This window comes from Acomys minous (genome assembly GCF_964271855.1).
Source record: "Acomys minous genome assembly, chromosome: 15".
NCBI classification, from domain to species: domain Eukaryota; kingdom Metazoa; phylum Chordata; class Mammalia; order Rodentia; family Muridae; genus Acomys; species Acomys minous.
In genome coordinates, this window is record NC_140497.1 from 69,501,206 (window position 1) to 69,525,532 (window position 24,327).

The 24,327-nt window shown below is 37.6% G+C and overlaps 1 protein-coding gene across 3 annotated transcripts in view; it reads right to left on the reverse strand.

Annotated features, from left to right (window-relative positions):
* Positions 1–24,327, reverse strand: part of LOC311585386 (transmembrane protease serine 11F) — an 84,069-nt gene that overhangs the window by 17,031 nt on the left and 42,711 nt on the right. For all 3 annotated transcript variants that reach the window (XM_084760533.1, XM_084760534.1, XM_084760535.1), the window contains exons 3-6: positions 18,644–18,798; positions 13,408–13,526; positions 2,712–2,779; positions 843–1,006 (exon numbers count right to left, since the gene is read on the reverse strand). In XM_084760533.1, the coding sequence (XP_084616659.1) occupies positions 843–1,006; positions 2,712–2,779; positions 13,408–13,526; positions 18,644–18,798 (506 nt within the window). The remainder of the gene's footprint in view (positions 1–842; positions 1,007–2,711; positions 2,780–13,407; positions 13,527–18,643; positions 18,799–24,327) is intronic.

Genomic DNA, 24,327 nt, shown 5'->3' on the forward strand with positions numbered 1-24,327 from the left:
GATGGTCCTATAGTCAAGATCACTTACTGTTCTTGCAGAGGACCTGGGGCTGGCTCTCAGCATCCATACCCACCTGTAATTTCATCCCCAAGGAATCAGGTATCTTCTTCATGCCTGCATTAGCATCTGCACACATGTGCACATAAGCTCACACAGACATGCACACACTCACATAAATGGGGAAAATCTTATAAAACAGACAACTAAACACCTCTGCAAAATAAACCCATAAAAGATTCTGAGGTTCAAAATACTTCTGTTTAATTCTGGTTCCTGTCTTTGTTGATTCATGTCTCAGGGCCTTGTTTAATGTCAACCTCCCCACCTGTAAAGTGTTAAAAAATAATGCTTACCATTTGATACATTTAAAATAACAAATTTCAAATGATTAAAAATATTAGAAACTTCATCATAAGTTCTCAAAAGTATAGAAGAAAGTATAATTCTAAATTTTACCTGATGGTGGATTTTTATTCTAGACTTCTTCAATACTGATAGGTTTCTTTTTATTTATTTATTTATTTATTTATTTATTTATTTATTTATTTATTTGTGTGTGTATGCACCATGTACATACAAGAACCCAAGGATTTCAGAAGAGATGTTGGCTACCTTGGAACCTGGGTTGCAGATAACTGTGTGCTGTCATGTGGAAGCTGGGAACTGTGCCTGAGTCTTTCGCAAAAACAGTAAGTGTTGTTAACTGCTGAGCCCTCTTATAGATTTATTGGAGGTGAATTTGTAAAATTGGAATATATACATGAACCAGATTCTTATGACAAATGCAGGAGATTGCAATCAAGGAGAACTGGAAAAATGACAAACATCAACAAAAGACTTACGTGTGAGGCTAAATGATGGTTTGCTTATGGTCAGAGGCAACTGTTTGATCTTCAGACTTTGATAGAAAGCCCTTTCAATTTTTTTCCTGATTCTCTCAACACTGTCAGTAGATGGGTATCGAAACATGAGCACCACAAGAATGTTTACGCCTTTTTCATCTGGACTGGAGCAAACAGACAAAAAAATTTCATCTCTATCATCTCTGTGAATTTAAAGAAACATTGTGGGTGACGTCTGTGCACAAAAGACATCGTCACACCCAGGTAAAGGGAACAAGATGGGATGCAGGGTGATAATCAGTGTTGCAGGAACTTCAGAAGTGAAAGCAATGTGGTAGCAGCACAAAGATTATTCCATGCCTTTCCTCAATTCTGAGAGTTCTGTGAGGGCCTCATGACCTCGTTCTTTGTATTTGCTTAAGGATTCTTCTTTTTAAGGGATTCTGAACAAAAATGGAACTTGAGCTCACTATTCCCTAGTGAAGTGTGGCAGAGACAATGCAGTGTACCACTCCCTTTGTCCTTTGCCTCCTCAGCACACGTATATACTGTATTTCTACTCTTTCTTGAAGTTTACTGAAACTCTTTCATCAATTCTGGCCAGAGGGGGTGAGTAGAAATCACGTCCTTTATTGCCGAGGTCTTGTGCTTCTGTTCTCTCAGGCGGAAGTCGAAGAGGACGTGATAATGCAATTATATAATGTCCACCACTGGCACCTACTCTTTTTGGCCCCACTGTTGACTCTTTGAGCTGAACTATGGGAATACAATAAATGTTGTATTAAAACACTGATGTTTGGGTAATTTTATACATGTAATAAATATTTAGAGGAAGTAGATTATAAAGATAAATAATTTTATCACTGATTCAATGATTCAAATATATAAATTTATATTGTGATTTAGGGGTAAAATTCTCTAGTAAATTTGTACAGTGAATTTAATTAGAAAGACGAAGAAAAGAAGAAAAGAGGAGACATAAAAGAAAAGGCAGAAAAACAATAATGATCACTAATCACCATATATATCCTATTATCCCTATCATCTATCTGTCTGTCTGTCTGTCTGTCTGTCTATCATCTATCTACCTGTCTCTACCATCTATCTACATATAATCTATCTACTATTTATTATATCTCTACCTATCCATAATCTATCTATTATCTATCCATCTATCTCAATGTGGAATCTAGGTCATTTAAAAATCACATCAAAATAAACATAGGAGCTAGTAAGATGACTTAGCCGCTAAAGGTACTTGCTACCAAGCCTAATGACCTGAGTTTGATCCCTGAAGTCCACATGGTGGAAGTAGAAAATCTGTCCTATAGTTTGCCCTCTAAACTCCATGAAGCATGATGGCACACAAGATAAATAAATGTAAAAAAAGATAAAGCTTAGTCTCTTATAATAATTCCATGTTTAATTTATATATATTACACTTCACCAAAGTATTAAAGCAAAATGGCATTTTAAACAACAAAGATGTGTTGGCATTGAAGGAAAACATTGCCCAGGAAATGACTGTGATAGTTATAGATGCAAGAAGAGGAAAATGAAAGGCTCTACCTGCTGTCCCACTTTGCTCCTTCTTTGGGGGGTATGGGGTTGGTTTTAGTAGAACCACCTCATTTCTTCTCCTTCCTGTATATTTTTTCTTACCTAATACTGAGACTTTCTTGTAAAGCACTTTCTATCTTCCCATTGTTACTAGTAAATCATTAAAACAGTCAAATACCATAATCCTTGGTGCTTACATTTTATGAAATCTCTTTGCTACAACGATTCTCAGGATGGCTGAGCATTCATGCCAATGAAATGTGCCATCTTCACAGTATTGGCTTGAAATTACAGATCAGGTTTACATACCTTATCTTGATAACATGGGACTTGATAAAACGACCCATCCCAGAAGAACGTCGAAATATCCTAGACATCTGATATAAAAAAAAAAATTAAAAAGCTTTGGTGCTAAGAGACATATTATTCCATACATATCAAGTTTTTGCAAAGAGTTTTAGCTGTTTTTCGCATGATGCGTATTGGCTTTCAACAGTGAGAAGACTGTTCCAATCCTCGTAGGACTGAACAACTTTTCCAAATTTCCAAAATAGTCAGATATACTGATCCTTTGTAAAAATGGGGTGATTGCGATATCTGCCTCAAAGTTTAGTCTGTGAAATAAAATTGGGAGGTGAAAAGATGGATCAATGACTAAGAGTGCTTTCCTGAAATCATAAGGATAAGGATGTAAATCCTCGTACTGGTGAGATAACCCAGACTTTCCTGCAGATTCCAGTAATTCCAGCTCTTCCGGGGGGTGGGGGGGCAGGGCATGCAGAGACAAGAAGATTGTTTGAGCTTGCTGCTTTTTGTTTGTTTCTTTTTAATATTTATTTTTATTTTATTTTATTAATTTATTCAGAGTACAACTCAATTGTTATCCCTTCACTTGTATCCTCCCGTTCCTCCCTCTCTCCTGCTTTCTCCCTATTCCCCTCCCCTAGGTCTAAGACTAAGGAGGACCTCCCCCCCCCCCCACTATATGGTCATAGGCTCTTCTTGGTAGCCTGCTTATTCTTTCTTTGAGTGTCATCAGGCCTCCCCACCAAGGGGAGGTGGTCAAATATGGAGCACCAGAGTTCATGTCAGAGTCAATCCCCACTCTCCCCATCACTGGGAGCTTGCTACTTTAAGCCTAGCCCCCAAAGCAAGTGCCCTGGGTTCAAGGAGAAACTGTAGCTCAAAGGAATGTGTGAAAAGTGATATGAAACGTCACTTTACATGATGCCCTCTTCTGGCCCTGAATGTTCACAGAAAGGAGTGCAGATGCACTCACATAGACCCATAAATATACAAAACAATTTTAATCCTAATCGTCAAGTGAGTTAAAGTATGTGTTATTTTAAGACATCATCCTCAGATCTAAAAATGAAAAGCCCGGTAGCCTTTTGGGAACACTCCCCAAGGATACAGTCCACTAGTGCTACCAGGTTTGTTGACTTTGTCAGTGACGACCATATCTCTTGGCCATTTGAATGGCCCTAACAGCATGTCTTGGAATTCTGACACCTCACTGTGAGTCACATCTCTCTGAGACATTCAGGGCTAAACATCTAATGCTAGTACTGGTAGTCAGTTTCACCACACTACATGTCATGGGCATGACGTTCCTAGTCTTTCCAGGCTGAACCTGTGAAGGATTGGAGATGTTCAGGGAACTTATTTCCTAAAATGTACTGATTGCCTAAAAGGAGGCATGCTGAAACATCCCAATCAATGGTGACTGGGCTGACTGCTGAAAATCAGAAGACATGGGTCTGTCATAAATGAACTAAAGTCTGTTTATAAGCTAAGTCTTACCTGCACCCGCCCTCTTTTCCAATTACTACACCCTCTGGGAATAAGGAGCTCTGTGTTCCAGCGCCATGTGCTTTCTTCCTCTCCTTGACTCCTCAGAATTAATACAACTACCAGAAAGTTCTCCCTTCTAAAAATTAAGCCCATTTTCCTTGTTTCATTCTAGTCATTTCCTAATTAGTGTATTAGTCATGGACTAATGTCATCTCCTCAGAACCCCGTGTTCTGCGGTTCTTCTTGTTCCTGCAGTATTCCCTTACAATGAGAGCAAAATTGACATCTGTAAAATAGAAAGCTAAGTATATTACACTCCTGGTTCCAGTCAGCATCTCCCTCAGAGTAAGCACTATTATCTTCCTCCTTCGCTGTCCCATCTTTCCTCTGCCCTCACTTGAAAGCCTCCTCTGCCTGTCCTTGATTTTATGAAAGAGAATATGAACATGCATACTGATTTCATAAATTTGACTACCATGAGTATCTATTAGCAAATGAATGGACAAAGAAAATATACTGTGGTATAAATGCACCATGAATTTTTGTTCAGTCATGTGGAAGAATGAAGTTATATTATTTTCAGGATAATTGAACTAGAAAGAGTAGACAAAGAAAAGTAAGCTAGACTCAGAAAGATAAATATCGCATTCTTTGTCATATTGCATTCTGGATTTTATGTTTAAAATTCCTAATTATATAAACATATGTGCATATATATGACATAAAGTAATAATTCAAATATCTGGGAAATGGAAGGGAGCAGAAGACTGAGGGTGTTAAGAGATAAAGGAGATGGTTTCATATGCTCAAAGTACATGATAAATGTGAATGCAAATTTATTTCTAAAACTAGTCATTGTGTATGCAAATATACACTAACAAAAATTAAAGAGACTGGAGAGATGGTTCATCTGTTAACAGACTCAACACCAAACTGCCAAAACATTTTTAAGAATCTGTATGAAATTACCCCCAAATATATAAAGAACTCAAGAAATTAACCACCAAACTAAATATCCCAATCAAGAAATGGGGCTCAGAACTAAACAGCGAATTCTCCACAGAGGAATATCAAATGGTTAAGAAACACTTAAAGAAATGCTCAACGTCTTTAGACATTAGAGAAATGCAAATCAAAACAACTCTGAGATTCCATCTTACACCCATTAGAATGGCTAAGATAAAAAATTCAAGTGACACCATATGCTGGCAAGGATGTGGAGAAAGAGGAACACTCTTTCATTGCTGGTGTGAGTGCAAACTAGTACAACCATCTTGGAAATCTATCTGGAGCTTTCTCAGAAATCTGGGAACAGGGCTTCCTCAAGACCCAGCTATTCCACTCCTTGGAATATACCCAGAAGGTACAACAAGGACATATGCTCAACCATGTTGATAGCAGCCTTATTCATAATAGCCAGAACATGGAAACAGCCTAAGTGCCCCTCAGTAGAAGAATGGATAAAGAAACTATGGTACATTTACACTATGGAATACTAATCAGCTATTAAAAACAAGGAAATCCTGAAATTTGTGGGCAAATGGATGGAACTAGAAATGATCATACTGAGTACTCACTTAGAGTACTAGAAGCAGAAAGACTCACATGGTATATACTCACTTATAATTGGACACTAGCACAAGGGGCATGTCCCATGAAAGTCTTCACTCACCAGGAGATTGGGATAGATGAGAATACATTCTACTAGGACTCTAGGTGAGAGAAATATAGGAGATAGGGAAATAGAAGGATCCAGAGGGTCCTAGAAACCTACAAGAAGAACATCATGATGGGTGGATCTTGGCCCAGGGGAGTCTGCTCAAACTACTGCACAAACCAAGGACAATACAAGCAGTAAACATCAAACTCCTACTCTGATCTAGCCAATGGACAGGATATTCTCCACAGTTATGTGGAGACCAGGAACTGACTTTGACATGAACTCTGGTGCCCCATATTTGACCACTTCCCTTTGGTGGGGAGGCCTGGTGGTACTCACAGAAAGAATAAGCAAGATGAGACTTGGTAGCCTATGACCATATATAGTGGGGAAGGTAGTCCCCCTCGGTCATAGACATAGGGGAGGGGAATAGGGTGAAAGCAGGAAGGAGGGAGGAATGGGACGATACGAGTGAAAGGATAACAATTGAGATGTAATTTGAATAAATTAATAAAAAAAGAAATTACCCAAGGTACAATTAAACAGCCAGTTAGTATAAATTCAATGATGGTTGCAAACTTATGAACAGAAGAGTTAAGAGGAAACAAGACTAGCCATTTATTTTATAGAAAAATGAGCCATTGCTGTTTTTTAGCTGAAGAAATTGAATTCTTATTGACGCTTGCATTGGGAACTCAATAATATGATATCTAGTACAAACTGTTATACTCTTAAGTTTCTATGTTCCAGCTGTAATAATACCTTTTCTAAGGATTATTTCACTTAAAAATTCTGTGTCTAACGACATGATAAAATTATTCATTCACCTTAAAATCAAATCATAATTGTCTTCAATAGTTATCCCATCCCTTGTATCCTCCCATCCCTTCTTCCCTCCCATTTCCCCCTTACTCCCCTCCTCTATAACTGTAACTGAGGGGGACCTCCTCCCCCTGTATATGCTCATAAGGTATCAAGTCTCTTCTTGGTAGCCTGCTATCCTTCTTCTGAGGGACTGCAGAGATGGGAGTAGTTGGAGCCGAAGTTGGGAGCATTTTGGAATTTTAGTGGAGAACTTTGATTTTATTTTAAGCATATTCAGAGGCTATTAAGAAATTGTAAGCAAAGAAATACAATCCCACATGTTTAGAAGGTCATTCTGATTTCTCTGTGGATACGAGAGGGACCCTGGGTGGTAATAGCGATATGTGAGCTATTATTCTAGACAGTCTATAATGGACATGATGGACTAGTGGTAGAAATGTCACTAGAAGAAACATGTGGATAATAGAAATGTAGGCACTCGAGCAATGAGGTGAACGTAGCTGTTCACTGAAAAGTCAGGGTGAGAGAACGCTAGACGGAGCAGTCTTGAAGAAGGATATTTAAACTAGATTAATTTGAGATGCTGCCAAGAGACCAAAGTAGAAATGTCAGGCAGACTTTTAAATGAGGGTGGAGCTCAACTTTTCTTCGTGGCTCACGAGATGGACAGTCTCAACATTTTGGCCAGTCTTTAATTCTAAATTTGACCAACCAACATCCATTTAAGAATGGCATGGGGAAATACCCTGCCACTTCTGTTAGTAACTTAGGAAAGTGGATTCAGCAGGCATTAGCTGTATCTTCCAAGTAGAGAAGAAATCTGGAAGGCTGATGCTCAAGGACATAGTTTGATCCCCTGCAGTCAGCCATATCTGAAACTGAGTGGCTCTCTACTTTTACCCACTAATCTTCACTTTACTTATCTATATTTTAACTTACACTACTTGGCCACAAATGTGTGCTATATACTAACAAAGAAGAAAATTACAAATAAACAGAAGAAAGAGAAGCAAATCCAGGGTATACATTGGATAATCTAGAAACTTTGGACAACGAGGATTTATTATTATAGATGCTCAGCCAAAAAAAAAAAAAAGTCTCCTTTCTTTTTCTTTAGAAATTTCTTAAGACAGTCTGGAAAGATGGCTCATCTGTTAAAAACTAAATTTCATAACAAAAATGACAAGAAATTTTTAAATTTTTTTACATGATGGTGGATTGTGATGAAAAATTATAGCATGTGGATGTTTATTTAACAATAAATTCATAGTTTTATTAACTAAATAGCATGTTGTAGGTAGCTATTGTACAGGTAACTCTGTAAGAGTTAGCTGATAACACCTCACATCTGGAGGTCCCCAGAGCCTTGTCCTTGACTGACCTAGGAAATTATCTACCTTTGTCATGAATCAACTTTTGGTGTATGACAAACAACCCAGCCCAACTATGTCTGCACAGAATCCTCTCTGTGATGTAAACCAAAGTCCCAAATCCTCCAGACAAATCAAGGTGAGCCTAGACTTTGAAACCACATCTTTGCTAAGATTGTTTTAATCTGTCTTAACTCTGCCACAAACAACAGAGCATTATACAAGTGGTCAAAAAGAGTATTCCATGGCAAACTGTGTCACTTTTTTGTTCTGAGATTTCAGGTAGTCTTTAGGACCAAGAAAGATGCTAAGGACAATGACTAGCTTTAATATTTCTACTGAGGATCATGACATAAGGCATTGATGTAAATGTTCACAAATTATTATATATTCATAATGCTTTATTTATCACATTTCTTGGCCACTAATGATACCTAACATACTATCATTAATTGACAGAATCTCAGAGAATATGATTTTATAAATATTCATTAAACAGATACACAAAAATAATTATAAATTCATTGAATGGTAGAAAGGTGGAAAAATGAGTCATTAAGCTAAACTTTTTCATTAAAATCTCACATGTCTTTGGAGTGTAAAGGATCTTTTAACAATAAAAAAGTTGCAGCCTGCATAAAAGAAAAGTAAAGGAGAAATCATTAAAACTGAAAAACTACGCAATATTTTCCACATTTCTAAAAAGACCAATAATTTCTGATGTTAATAATAAAGACTAGTAAGTTATTGTCATCATAAAGATTCAGAAATCAACTAGGAAACCTTCTTTTGATTGATGTGTACAAGTATCTTCTGTACAAATGCTTTAATTCTATTTGTTTTCTTTTGACAAAGTGGATGCATATGAGAATTAGGAAGAAAAGATCAAATAAAATATTCAAAGACATAAAAACAGTATTAAGGAAAGACTGACTTCTAAGACCTAGGAATTTTGAAAAGATGAATTTAGACATCTTAATAAATGAACTTGGGTTCAAGATGACAGAGTTCTCTCTAAAAATCTAATTAAAACCATGTTAGATATAAGAGTGGAGATAAATATGAACACTGAAAAAATAGAGGCGAGGTTCAACTCATGCCTTGGATTCAGACAGCAAAAGAAAAGCATCTAGTGGGCTGGAGAGATAGCTCAGTGGTTAAGAGCACTTACTGTTCTTCCAGAGGACCTGGGCTCAATTCCCAGCACCCACATGGCAGCTCACAACTGTCTGTAACTGCAGCTGACGCCTTCACACAGACACACATGCAGACAAAACTCCAATGCACATAAAATAAAAATAAATTATAAAAAAAAAAAAAGAAAAGCATCTAGCTAAAATAATGCTTCTCAAACAAAGAGGGTCCCAACCTCTGACAAATCTTTATCTTCAAACATATTTACATACAATTCATAACAGTAGCAAAATTTCTGTTATGAGGTTGCAAGAAAATAATTTTATGGTTGGGGGAGTCACCACAACATGAGGAACTGTATTAAGTAGCATTAGAAAAGTTGAGAATCACCGTGTTAGAGAGATGGCTTAGCAGTTTAGTACTGTGCACATATCAACATAGACACAGGCACTTAATGCACAATTTTAAAAAATAAACTAAATCTTTGAAAAAGAGTTAAAAGACTTAAGTTAATGGTTATGAAATGCAGCTAGCATTACAATTTTTTTAAAAAAAACTAGTAATTATATTTTTTATTGTTTCTTTAACACGTGGGTTCTAGTTAGTGTTGCCCATATCGGGCTGGGTGTGGGGTCCTGGAGAAAGTTGGAGGTTGGAAATGAAGGATGGATACAAACAAGGCACATTGAATACATGTACAAAATTTTCTAAAAACTGAATAAATTTCTAAAGATTAGTAATATCTTTAAAGAAACAATTTAAATTTCTATTGAAATACATCAATGAAAGACCTAAATGAATTCATTATCTCTGCACAGGTTACTACATTTGAAGAAAGTTAAATCAAACACAGTGTGTGTGTGTGTTTGTGTGTGTGTGTGTGTGTGTGTGTGTGTGTGTGTGTGCCTGTGTGCATGCGTGTGCCTGTGTGCATGCCTGTGTGTGTGTGTGTGTGTGTGTGTGTGTGTGTGTTTGATACATAAAAACAAAATTCAAGATAAACATAAAGATCATAATCCTAGATGTATTGGATGTACTGGAAGTACCTTCTGAAAAATATATCTGAATCTAGAAACCTGTGAATATGATATAATTAAGCCATTGATCTTAAAATAAGAGAAGATCTGAAGATAGATTGCCTTAGAAAGTGTTGAATCTTATATTTAAAAATCTCACCAGAATGAAAAATTATAGAGCCACAGAGAGGAGGATCATGTGAAGATGGAAGCACAGATTAGAGAGTTCACTATTTGCAGCAACAGGTTAAGGATGGATGGGGTATCCAGAACCTGAAATAGATGGGGGGGAGGGCATCGCTTACTACAGCTGTCCCAGGAACAGCTGCAACTTTTTTCTCCCATCTTTTTAGCTTTAAAAACAATCAAAGAAAAATTATATTGCTTTAAACCACCCAATTTTGTGGTAATATTCTATGGCACTCCTAACAAACTAATACAGCAAGGACCAACACTCCCGGTTGAGTTATATAATGATACAGCAGATGCTATCAACAGAGTGAGAACTAGTCGAGCAATGAAAGAGGTCATACAGCTCGGTAAACACGTGGAAACTTGACTATGGTAGAGCTGGCCTGACAATAAGCATAGAATGACAGTTGTATCTTTGTGGTACTAAGAGCTCTGCTTTTTATATTAGAGAGTCAGTTCCATATAGCATAAATTTTAGATGAAAAAGACAAGGGCAGAGTTTTAAAATAACAGAGAATCAGAAATTATTTCTCATGTAAGCACAAAGGGTATTGATGAGAAAATATCAATAACATTTTAAAGTTTAGATAATCTGTCCATCTAAATATGGTATAACAATAATTAAAAAACAAGAAGCAAACTCAGAAAAGTCAGTAGCCTTCCTAGATACAAATGACAATCATGCAGAGGAAGAAATTAGGAAAACTGCAACCTTCATGATAGCTACAAGCAATATAAAATATCTAGGAGTAACTCTAACCAAGCAAATGAAGGATTTGTTTGGAAAAAAACTTCAAACCTCTGAAGAAAGAGATTGAACATGACATCAGAAGATGGAGGGATCTCCCTTGTTCATGGATCAGAAGAATTAACATAGTAAAATGGCCATCTTACCAAAAGCAATTTACAGATTCAATGTAATCCCTAGTAAAATGCCTACACAATATTTTAAAGACACTGAAAGATCAATTCTCAACTTCATATGGAAAAACAAAAACCCAGAATAGCAAAAACAATCCTATACAATGAAAGATCCTCCAGAGGAATCTCCATACTTGATCTCAAGCTGCACTATAGAGCAACAGTAATTAAAACAGCATGGTACTGGCACAGCAATAGGCTGGTGGATCAATGGAATTGAATGGAAGACCCAGAAATGAATCCACACACATATGGTCACTTGATTCTTGACAAAGAAGCCAAATCTATTCAATGGAAAAAAGATAGCATATTCAACAAATAGTGCTGGTCTAACTGGATGTCTACGTGTAGAAAAATGCAATTGACCCATAGTTGTCACCATGCACAAAATCCAAGCCCAAGTGGATCAAAGACTTCAACATAAAACCAGAAACACAAATTGGTTAGAAGAAAAAGTGGGAAAGAGCCTGGAACACATTGGCACAGGAGACAACTTCCTGAACAGAACACCAACAGCCCAGACCTTAAGACCAACAATTAATAAATGGGACGTCATGGGCTGAGAAGCTTCTGTAAGGCAGGAGACACTGTCAAGAGAACAAAGCAACAGCCTACAGACTGGGAAATGATCTTCACCAACCCTACATCTGACAAAGGTCTAATATCCAAAATGTATAAAGAACTCAAGAAATTAAACACCACCAAACCAAATAATCCACTTGAGAAATGGGGCTCAGAATTAAACAGAGAATTCTCCACAGAGGAATATCAAATGGCTGAGAAACACTTAAAGAAATGCTCAACATCTTTAGTTATCAGAGAAATGCAAATCAAAACAACTCTGAGATTCCATCTTACACCCATCAGAATGGTTAAGATAAAAAATTCAAGTGACACCATATGCTGGCAAGGATGTGGAGAAAGAGGAACACTCCTTCATTGCTGGTGGGAAAGCAAACTAGTACAACCACTTTGGAAATCTATCTGGCCCTATCTCAGAAATCTGGGAATAGGGCTTCCTCAAGACCCAGTTATTCCACTCCTTGGAATATACCTAGAAGATGCTCCAGCACACAACAAGGTCATATGCTCAACCATGTTCATAGCAGACTTATTCATAACAACCAGAACATGGAAACAGAAACTATGGTACATTTACACTGTGGAATACTACTCAGCTATTAAAAACAAGGAAATCCTGAAATTTGTGGACAAATGATTGGAACTAGAAATGATTATACTGAGTGAGTTAACCCAGAAGCAGAAAGACTCACATGGTACATACTCATTTATAATTGGGCACTAGCCCAAAAGGCATGTCCCATGAAAGTCTTCACTTACCAGGAGATTGGGATAGATGTGAATACAGCCTACTGGGACGCTAGGTAAGAGAAATATAGGAGAATGGGGAAATAGAAGGATCCAGAGGGTCCTAGAAACCTACAAGAAGAACATCATGATGGGTGGATCTTGGCCCAGGGGGTCTGCTCAAGCTACTGCATTAACCAAGCAGTAAACATCAATCCCCTACTCTGATCTAGCCAATGGACAGGACATTCTCCACAGTTATGTGGAGAGCAGGGACTGACTCTGACACGTACTCTGGTGCTCCATATTTGACCATGTCCCCTTCATGGGGAGACCCGGTGGCACTCAGAAGAAGGATGGCAGACTACCAAGAAGAGACTTGAAACCCTAGGATCATATTCTGGGGGAAGCGATCCCGCTCAGTCACAGTCATAGAGGAGGGGAATAGGGTGAAAGCAGGAGGGAGAGAGGAAGAGAAGGATACACAGAATGGGATAGCAATTGAGATGTACTATGAATGAATTAATAAAATATAATAAAAAACACGAAGCAAATGAAAAAATATTTTCAATATATACCATCAATATGTTTATATACAAATGGGACAATAATTAACAAACATTAATGGAAAAATATACACAGCAAATGACTATTATAAAAGTCAATAAATAGGGAAGTGAGAATTAAATCCTCAATGAGAGACAGACTGCTAGCATGGCAAATTTGAATCATCAAAGTGCTACATTTTGAGGAGGCTCTACATCAGCATTTCTTATTGAACTTACCATTCTCTCAATCTGATGACTTCTTTCTATAAACTCTCTTGATGACCTAATTCCATAATTTTCTCTGTATTTGATGTTTGAGACTTGAAAAGAGGCGAGGTAATAGAATGACTTATCATCTGAAAGGCAAGAAGAAAAGTTCCTGGCTTATATGTGCTAGGTTCTTTGTTCCAACCCCTGCTAAGTCTATTTCTTCCTAGAACAAAAGTTACTGCGTAACTAAAAAAAAAATCTATTTTATAATTCCATTATTGCAGTCAGCCCAAACAGAAAATCCAGTTCCCAAAGAACGCTGACGGGCACTCCTCTTGCAGACACATATGCGTATGAAAACTTGGCTATAGTTAGACATGTAGCATATGGCAAAAGGTCAATATCAAATGAAATCATAAAAGTCATGTGTTTTATTCCCCCAGAGAACTGCTAACATAGGTTTATCACATAGAGGGTTTTGATGACATAATAGCTCCCAAGTTTTTAAAAATCTATGCCCTTCATAAATCCCACTACCACCAGCAATCTAGTTTATGCACACGTTATTGAGAAGAGAACCTACAACCTTCTTATGATTACTTTGCCTCTTCTCCCATTGTCTTCCAATACATTCCATACATGTCAGTAAGTCCTGTCTAGAGCTGCCTTTCAGACCTACAAACGTGGTACAATCACTTGCCCACCTGAAGCCTTTTCATTTTCCCATTACATAGGAAGGAGTCTCAACTCTCACTTTTGACACACCACATCCTTACTTGGATGGAATCTGCCTTCTTTTTTCTCTTTTGCTTTGTTTGTTTGTTTGTTTAAATGCTTCTCTCATATATTATATCCCAACCACAGTTTTTTCTCCCTCCTCCCATCCCAGTTGCCCACACCCCAACTTAACAAGGCATATCAAGTTAGAATAAGACTAGACACCCGCTCCATTTAAGGATAGTTGGCTGTAAGAGGCAACCCAGGAGGAGGAAAGGGCTCCCAAAGACTTGATACCCTATGAGCATATACATGGAGAAGAGGTCCCAATCAGTCACAGTCATAGGGTAGGGGAGTAAGGGGGAAAGTGGGAGGGAGGGAAGAATGGGAGGATACAAGGGATGGGATAACAATTGAGATGTAATATGAATAAATTAATAAAATATATATTTAAAAAAAAGTCAGGGACAGCCTTTACCTTTTTTTCTACATATTTAGAATTTGTGTTGAAACAATGTCAAAACTGTTTGTGGTTTTCTACATTTAGCATCCTCCCTCAATATTTCTCTTATTATTACTTCCTCTGAAAGTCTCTTCATAGGGTGTTCTCTACTCCTCTCACCCTTGTCTCTGGCATTGCCTCTTTTCAAGATGATATTTAGAGCATTTACTCTGAGATAACAACCACAACCGCACAGCTCTACTACACTGCTATGCTATCCTAAAGGTTATGCTTTTTTGAGACATAACCTCTTTACTTAGGCCTGTCTGGCCTGGGACTCGGACAAGGCGGGTCTCAAATTCATAGACATCTACCTACCTCTGCATTCCAAGTTCTGGGATTAAAGGTATGTGCCACCATGACTGGCTAGAATTTTGTTTCTTAAAAATACAGTGTCTAACACAGACAGAATTCTGCCTTAAAAAATGGGCAAGCTTGGATGCCGGCAGTGTCGATGGCCAAACTCTGCCACCACAGGGTAAGCAACTCCTTAATAGTTCCTGCCTCACAGATATGTCTGTCAGATATGTTGGGCCAGAAGGCTGAAGATGATGCTCCAACATTATAGAGAATTTTGTGTGACTGTTCAGGCACCAAACTGTCTCTGTCATCTTCTCACTTGGGAAGCTGCTAACCTGCGCTCCCTGTATACAGATAATTAATTTTATTCCTTTTCAAGTATCAGTTTAGTTATACAATTAAGCTTAGTTGTTTAGGGGTTAAGAGGTTCTTGGGTCTAGATAGATGTTTTAAGTTGATAATGATGAGACATGATCGATATTGATTTACATTCAGAATTTTAGACATATCAAGACAAAAAAGATGTTTTCTTCAAGGCTGCCAAATACAAATAGACAAAACACTATGAATGTAACATTTATATAATTCCTGATTGTTTCATGGTTCTTCTTGCTATAGGTAGTTTATTGTATATATGTGTAATAATATAAATGTATATGTAAAAATATTTAAAATGTTCAGTTAATAATGCAGTTTTGTTAGTCAAAATTAATAGTTGAAAAAATCATCAACAATGACTTTTTACCCAAGTAATTTATACTGCATTTTTATTGCATTTCTGGTTTTACTTTTAAGATCGCAAAGCAGATGAACTCTAGAGCTTTGTGAAACTAAGTTTTAAAATAGTTTCAATATTTAAGTTTATGAATTCTATGAAAGTGAAATTTTACAAACTACATCCTTTAAAGTTTTATGTGACATTATATAGAAGCTCCACTTTTACCCTAAAATAAGAGATAAAACAATTAATATAAAATTATCCTAAAAGTTTAACAATATGAATTTTGAAAAACATTTAATATATGATCCCAAATAAATAAAAGCAACAATAAAAAAGCCCACCCCATCCCCAAAAAAGAATAGATAATTTTCAAATTCAACATTTGATCTTTCAGTTCATTCTATAGATCATATGATATAGTAGTGACTAAATAGTCCATGAACGTTTTCACTGGCAGAAAGTTTTTTCCAATATGCAACCGGTAATGGACGTTCATTTGTGAATCATTCAAAAATTGGGAAAGGGGGAAGCAATAAAAAGACAAATCATTTCAACAAGAAAATGAGATAAAAATTTTAAACAGACACTTACAATAGGAAACACAAATGGTCTACTGACTCATGTATAGGTCCCCAACAGTTCTCAACATCTTTGCTGATCAGACAAATGCAACTGAAATTAAAATTGCGATGCTAATGCTACCTGAACCAAATTAGCAATCATTAAAAAGTATAGCAATCCTAATGTTGATGCTGATGTGACGGCGATAACTGACCTGCTGCCGCTTGTAAGAAAGGATAAACAGGTCATTTAAAAGAAGGGGGAGGAAGAAGAAGAAGGGAAGAATGAGAAAGAGAAGGAAGAGGTGGAGGAGGAAGCAGTCAGCCTAGGGTTTGTACAGTAGAGAATTTTACATTTTCATGTTTCCTGGGCAAATTCTTGTACATGCTCACATGTGTACCAAGATATATGCATAAGATACTTAGTGGCTGGCGCTCTTTGAACATCTACAACTTTCGGGAATCCCTATGTCCATGAATATATGAAAAGGCAAGTAAATTAGGGTAAGCATTAGATAATAAAATTTATTTTTGTATAATTCTAGAAGTCTGATGTCTGTTGGTAGGTTTAAATTTTCCATGGAGTGGAATTTGGTCCTTCTGGGAAATTCCTGGGTCTTGTCATATCTTAGAGTGCCCGCATCCTTTGGGTGTTGTCTCCACATCATATGACACATGCTCCCCTCTATTTCAGTCCTTTCCTCCTTTAGCCACTCCCCCTCTCTTAAAGGGATACTTGCAATTGTGTTTGGGGGCCACGCAGAGAGTCTATACTCTCCCCATCTCGGCATTAGTAGTGATGACAGGTGTGTCTGCTCTGCTGTGTAACATTCACAACCTTGGAAGGTTCTCATGTGGACCTCTTTGTAGAGTGCCTATCACAACTATTATGACACCTGCAGCATTGGGAGTGAGTAGGTTCTGTTGTATTCACTTGCTGATTTTAAGACATAGTCTCATTCTACAGCACACGCTGACATGAAATTTACTGTGTGTTCCAGGCTGGCCTTGTGAGCCTTCTGGTTCAGCCTTCCAGGTTCTGAAACTACAGGCATAAGTAAGGTATTTTAAACATATACATAATTATTAACATTTAGCCCACGATATTAACAAGAAAGATAAAGTTATATGGAAGGTAATTTGATTTGGGTTTGGCATAGAATTAATATTATTAATGAACCAATTAAAATAGAAAAGTAAACTGGGAATTTTAGAGGTCTTTCATTTTTTTCTTTATGATTGTTCAATTGTGGTGTTATTGTTATGATGAGTGGGAGTCTTTAAAACTTTTAAACAAATTATTGGTCCTTTATGCTTATAAGTATGCAAACACAAAAGTGAGTGGATCTTAGCTGTGTGCTATTCGGCTTATGTGTGACAGTCACCATTTTTGCATACAGATAGAAATTAGTTTTGAATTTTCTGTTCTCCCCAGTCATGAAACATTTTGACTTTTCTTCAGATAAAATGCTTACTTTGGGAACTGGAGAGATGGCTCAGAGGTTAAGAGCACTCTCTGTTTGTCCAGAGGTCCCTAGTTCAATTCCCAGCAACCATATGGTGGCTCACAACCATCTATAAGGTGATCTAATGCCCTCTTGTGGTGGCATGCTGGTGTACATGCAAATAGAGCAATCACATAAGTAAAATAAATAAATGAAATCTAAACAAAAAACTGCTGACTTTGGCTTTTTAAAGGTGTTTTGGAATGATATATATATTATTCCATTTTCCATTTATATTTCCAATTTCCATTTCCAAATATATATATTATCATAGGGTTTTACCTTTCCCTGTTTTTCTTTTCTTTTCCTTTCTTCTAATCCCTCTCTCTCTCTCTCTCTCTCTCTCTCTCTCTCTCTCTCTCTCTCTCTCATTTCTTTCTTTCTTTGTGGCATTAAAGATTTGAGTCCACATCCTAACACCTGTTAGGTCATTGCTGAACTATATAACATCCTCAGCATCTTTACTTCTTAAATTTTGAGACAGGCTGTTTATTTGACCAGACTGACCTTGAGCTCACTCTGTAATCCAAGCAGTCCTTGAACCTGGAATTTTCCTGCTTCAGTCTCCTGAATAGCTGTGATGAGATACTAGCTAGCTCTTCTGAGTCATCTCTACATCTCTACCACAAGCTTCCTGGGGGAGGCTCATTAATATATTGATTAATATATAGTGATTCTGAGAAGGGCAAGCAAGCTCATAGCTTGGTGCACTTGTCTTTATTCTGAAGATATGTTTTCCTTTTCTCCCCTCATCTTTGTATTTCATTTACATGTGCCTACGAGTGTGGTGTCTATTTAAAAATATTTATGTAGAAATGGATACTGCAGGCTTTCTGTTCTGAGCATGCTATACTTTTACACCGATAAGCTATTGTATTTACCATTTAATGTCATCAAAATATCAAATTTCATGCAACAGAGTGCATTGGTACAATAGGAACACGACCTGGATACTTACCTTCGACAACGAAGTGAGTGACAATGCCAATTGTGATTCCTATGATTGCCACAATTGCCAGTGTGAAGAGAGAAAGTCGTACAGAGTCCCAAAATTGTTGTTGCTTCCTTTGGTATTCGATTCGTGGGTAGTCAGCCTCTGAAAATTCAACTGGTCTGTGATAACAGAACAGAAAATAGCAGCAACTCAATAGACTTCATGATGGCTCTCTTGTGTGCATTTCCTATGTTTGTTCCTTCGTCAAGTAACTTGTATTGCTAAGTAGAACCAGGTTACTTGAATACCAACAAGAACACTGTGTGATGTGCACCTTCCCCCCCAAACCTCAAGTATAGTGCACATTTTAGTTAAGTTCTATTGACATGATGATCTCTTTGCATTGATTTTTGAGTGGCATTCGGGCAATTTAAAAGTTTGGTAGGGAAATATGAAGGCTAAGTTTAAAAGCTATGCTTTTTAAATAATATTTTACATCATGTAAACAAGAGAGATTTTTAAACACAAATTTGCACAGTTCTATAAGTTGTAAAAAAAACTTTTGAAAAATAATCTTAAGAAACTTTTAATGGTTTTTTTTTAAAGTAACCTATGGGCTGGAGAGAAAGCTCTTTGGTTAAGAGCATTTGCTGCTCTTCTAGAGGGACTGTATTTGATTTCCAGACCCAACATTGTAACCCACAACCATCCACAGCTCCTGTTCCAGGGTATCCAACGCCCTCTTTTGGCCTGTGTAGGTATTGCATGCATGTGGTGCAAAGAGATACATGTAAGCAAAACACCCATGTGCATAAATAAAATTAAATTAAAATAGTTTTTAAAAAGTAACAGCACCACTTATAAGACATTATGTGGGTTCTTTGTATCTTATCGATATTCCTAGCCAAATCTCAGAGCTTGTGAGTTGTACTTAATTGCGCTTTGGTATTCAGGTGCCTATGACTTTTTGTACTGACTTGTACCAGACTCCCCAGTGCACTACTTTTGTAAGGAGCGGAACATCATTTAGAGCATTTTTCCAACAGAAACGTTGTTATTTACTTAATTTATGAATTCCCAAACAACATTCAGTGCTATGGTTTTTGTATTGTTATAAAAACATTTAATTTTTTTGACAAATAGAAATTGAAAATGTTCACTTAAGTTATTTCCTATGACATTAAAGTGCTTTGCAAGCCACTGTATTTTACTAAAGATTTTTATATGTACTCTGCCTTTAGGATACTCATACTTTAGTAGAGGAGAGAGACATGGAAACAAGTTGTTGCTGGTTATAAAAGGTTTATATAAGAAGCAATTACGCTTTTGCAGAGATATGACAGGAGATTTTTATCAAGAAGGCTATATTATTTTTGAATGTTTCTTATTTTTTATTGAGACGGGCATTCACTACATAGCCTGAGTTACTGGGAACTCGCTATGTAGACAAAGCTGGCTTCCAACCCACAGATCTCTTCCACCTACAGGTTGGTTCCTGACTGTGCCTTGAGAGTTCTGGGATTTAAGGGGAGTGTCGCTGTGCCCAGCTTAGCCTACACTATTAAAATTTTTTGAGGAATGAAAACTTACTAGATATTTTAAAAAGGAAGAAAAAGCACAGAGTAAAAAGAATGTGAAAGAGAGAAATTAAAAGGGTGAGGTGTGAGAAAGTGCTCACTACCAATAATGAGTATCATTATTAAAATTATAAATAAAATTGTAATTTTTCACCGAAACCACTTGTGCATGCAGACAGGAAGTCTTTCTCAATACTACAGTACTAAGAGAAAACACAATAGAATAAGTTGGTGTAAACTCATGAGCATGAGAATGTTTATAATCCCAAGGAGAGTTGGAAATTTTCCTGCAGGAGCTGGGTGTTCAAATTTTTAATTAGGTAGTGAATATAGGATAAACCACACAGGTGTAAGTAGGAATGGGGATTAGGCAAGACATGGACAGGTATGTCAGGGTAGAGATCCTGGTGAAGATCCGAGACAGATGGCAAACGCTTGGGTTGAGGTTCCAGCGTGGGACGGAAAGGAAAACACAACTCTAACTCTAATCCCTAGCCTTACTGAGCGATTGATTGGGTGTGGGACAATGAAATGATTAGCAGCACTGTGGATGGCAGGGCAAATTACTGTGCCTCCAGGAAAGATGAGGACAATCAAAGGAAAAGGAAGCGCTTCCAAGTAGGTATCAATAGTGCTACTCTAATGCTTAGGGCTGAGCCAGCTGAGTTCACTGCTGTAGGGCAAAAGAAAGTGGAACATCCTTCAAGGCTGCTGTCTCTTACAGCCCTACAAGAGACTTTCACAATCCTCATATAGGCCTTTAAGCCAGTTCAGGAAGTTGCCTGAGAGCCATACAACACACTTCTCCAGAGAAGTGTTGTATCTCCCAGTTTTATAGGACTCAAAGTACTACATAAAGACCACCCTGTTGAGAATGTAGTACCCAACAGAGTATAAACATCCATAAACGCTAGTAGTAACTATCTGTTAATCTATGTGTCTGCATACTCCTTCCTCCACACACACAAAATGTAGAAAAGTCGAACTCAACTTGACCCAAGAGCAAAGCCTTGATACTGACCCCCTACGATGCACAGGCCTCTTGAGTCCAAAGAATGAACAGTTCATCACAAGAGGAAGAATGTCCTCAAGATCAAGGAAATTGACATGCCCACTCCATCGGGAAGACCTGAGGACCAGCCAGCCACCAACACCATACCCCTAATCCTACCACGCCACCACTAGTGGAGTGCATGACTCCAAGAACTTGAGAGCTGGTCCACTAGGCAGTGCACACATCCAGCAAAGCCACACCATTGCCTCCACGAAAGCCTGTGGTATATCTCGTCAAGGCCCTTTCAGTCACACTAAATGTGATTATATATTTAGAAATATCACGTGGCAGTGCATTCCAGTACTCACCAGAACAAGGCCAAAGCACCTCGCCCAATCAACACCTATATCACACTGGAAGAAAATATATTCCCCTTTAAAGATCTTCCATGAAATTGAAAGAAGTGGCTATTTCACTTCACAGATGTCGATATACAGACTCAAGAAGGCCTCCAAGGAAACACAACAATGTTCTAGTAATAGTTTCTAATGTTAGATAAATCTATAGAGTGCTGAAAAGAAAACTCAAATCAAATTTGAGAGAAACAAGAAATAAGAGACTACAAATTAACAATTAAACAGTAACAGTAAAATAATGATATGAATGAGTTCAATATATGCATGGAAATTATTATAGATAATATAGTATGCAAATATATTACAAATATATAATAAATATATAAATATAATATACACATGCAAATTATTATAGATAATATAGTATGCAAATATACAATATACTGGTCTTTCAAGATCTGTAAAGAATTGTGTAAATATTCTGGAAGTGGTTGCATTGCATCTTTTGCTTTGGTAAGATGGACATCTTTGCTATGTTGATCCTCCCAGTTCAAGAGCATGGGCCATCTTTCCATCTTCTGATACCTTCTTCAATTTCTTTCTTCCGAGACTTGAAGGTTTTTGTTTCATATACGTCTTTCACTTGCTTGGTTAGATTTACACCAAGATACTTTATATTATTTGGGTTATCATGAAGGGTTTAGTTTCACCTAAAGGGTACGGAAATAAGCTATCCCATATACATACATACATACATACATACATACATACATACATACATACACACATGCTTGCATACATACATATATACATATATATATATACATATATACGTACATATATACATATGAGGGAGATTGTTTCCCTATTGCATTTTAATTATACTGGAGAATAAAAATAAAAGATATTTCAAGAATTTGGACATATCAATTTCATAAATTTTCTGAAATTTCTTTTTAAACCTTTAAAGCTGCAAAGATCTGGTACTGCATCCTTGCTAGCCGCCTTTTCAATCACCAGGAACATTTCAGAGCAGGCAGAATCTGCCCCTCTAGTATGACATGCCAGAGGGACAGGTTCAGCTCTTACAATGGCTCCATTGGCAAAAATATATTTGATAATTTAATTAACTTTGGATACATAGAAGGAACATTTGCGTGGCTTCCCTATATCCTTCAAAATTGGTCAAGCTCTTCAAAACTACTTTATATTCTGGATTAGTGTTTGGGCTCAATTAGAATTGTCATGGTTTTTTTATTTGGTTGGTTGGTTGGTTTGGTTTGGTTTGGTTTTGGGGTTTTTTGGGGGGTTATTTCCCTCAAGAAGACTCATATGTCTCCTCAAAAAAAGATTGAGACAAGAGTATGTTCAACGTTCCATTCAGGATCTAACAGAAAGAAAAAAGAAACTCACTACCAGACACAAGAAACTCCCCATTTGAGCTGTTGGTCAGCCGAATACAAGATTTCCAAACGATACATGTGGTTGTTGTTGCCTTTATTTCTCCCCCAAAAGTTGTGGGCAAAACCTTATGGCTGAAGATCGCATGAGCCTTGAACACAAGACTCACAGGAATCCATCTGAAACAGACCCCAAAACCTTTTCCCTGGAGACTAGCTTCCAGGGGTGCTGTGCTAGCTGCCAAGGAAGGAAAGCAACTGATAATCTTACCCAGCTGTAATGCCTATGAGCTATAGCAACGAACAGCATGGAATGATATCCCTAAAGATGAAACAGTGAGATATATTGGTGGTTAACTAACAGCTGCCTAATTGGACTAAATACTTGCTCAGCAAGAGGGAAAGCATGCCTGGTAATAACTAACCATCCAATTATCCAAGGTTAGTGAGGTCATGGAACTTAAAGAAGCATCTAGCACTAGCACTTTGCTAGACTAATATAATGCCCAATTTTAGTCTTAATACTTACCCTTATTCCTAAAGGTAAGTATAGCTCTCACCCTTCATCAAAGAAGCTTTTCTGTATAGAAGATAGAAACCACTATAGAAAGCCACAGCTGGTCAAAATGCAGAGATCAACTGACCGTACATTACAAACCCCCAGTTCATATATCTGTAGCACATCTAAGGTTCAGGGAACACCATGAAGGAGGGGTGTAAAGGTTGTAGCACCCAGAGAACAGGAAGTCTGTAGCAATGCTGTATCTCCTAGCATGACAGGGGAGCCACACCCATGTTATACCTATGAGCATGACTGCCTAAACAAAATCTAAACAATAACAACACCAACGGACATGCCTATGTGAATGAGAGAAATGTCATAAGGTTCAGACCCTAGAGGAAGAGCCACGGGAATTAATGACTGGTGTGTGTGTGTGTGTGTGTGTGTGTGTGTGTGTGTGTGTAAGGGTGTGTGTGTATAACAATACTAATTAAAGAATAAAGGGCAATGAATCTGAGGAGGAGTTGAGTGGGAGACATGAAAAAAACTAAAGGAAGCAGAGGAAGGGTGAATGTGGGAAGCCAGGCATGTGGGAGGCAGAAAAAATGCTGAGTGAATGTGTGAGTCACAGATGAGTCCCCAGTGAATGCATGTTGTTGGTCTGAGCACAGGCACAGCATGCGCCCCAATGCCTCTGACCCAAGAAAATGGTAAAGCCTTCCCTGAGTGAGGAGAAGAGGCAGAGCACTGCCTTCTTCTGGTCCAAGTCTGAGTGTCATAGGAATGTTAACAGTGTGTGCAAAATGATCAGCTGCAGCTTCCTTCCCTGGGATGACTGAAGCCTGAGATTGTGCCTCTGCCTCCCCGTTCAGCTGTATA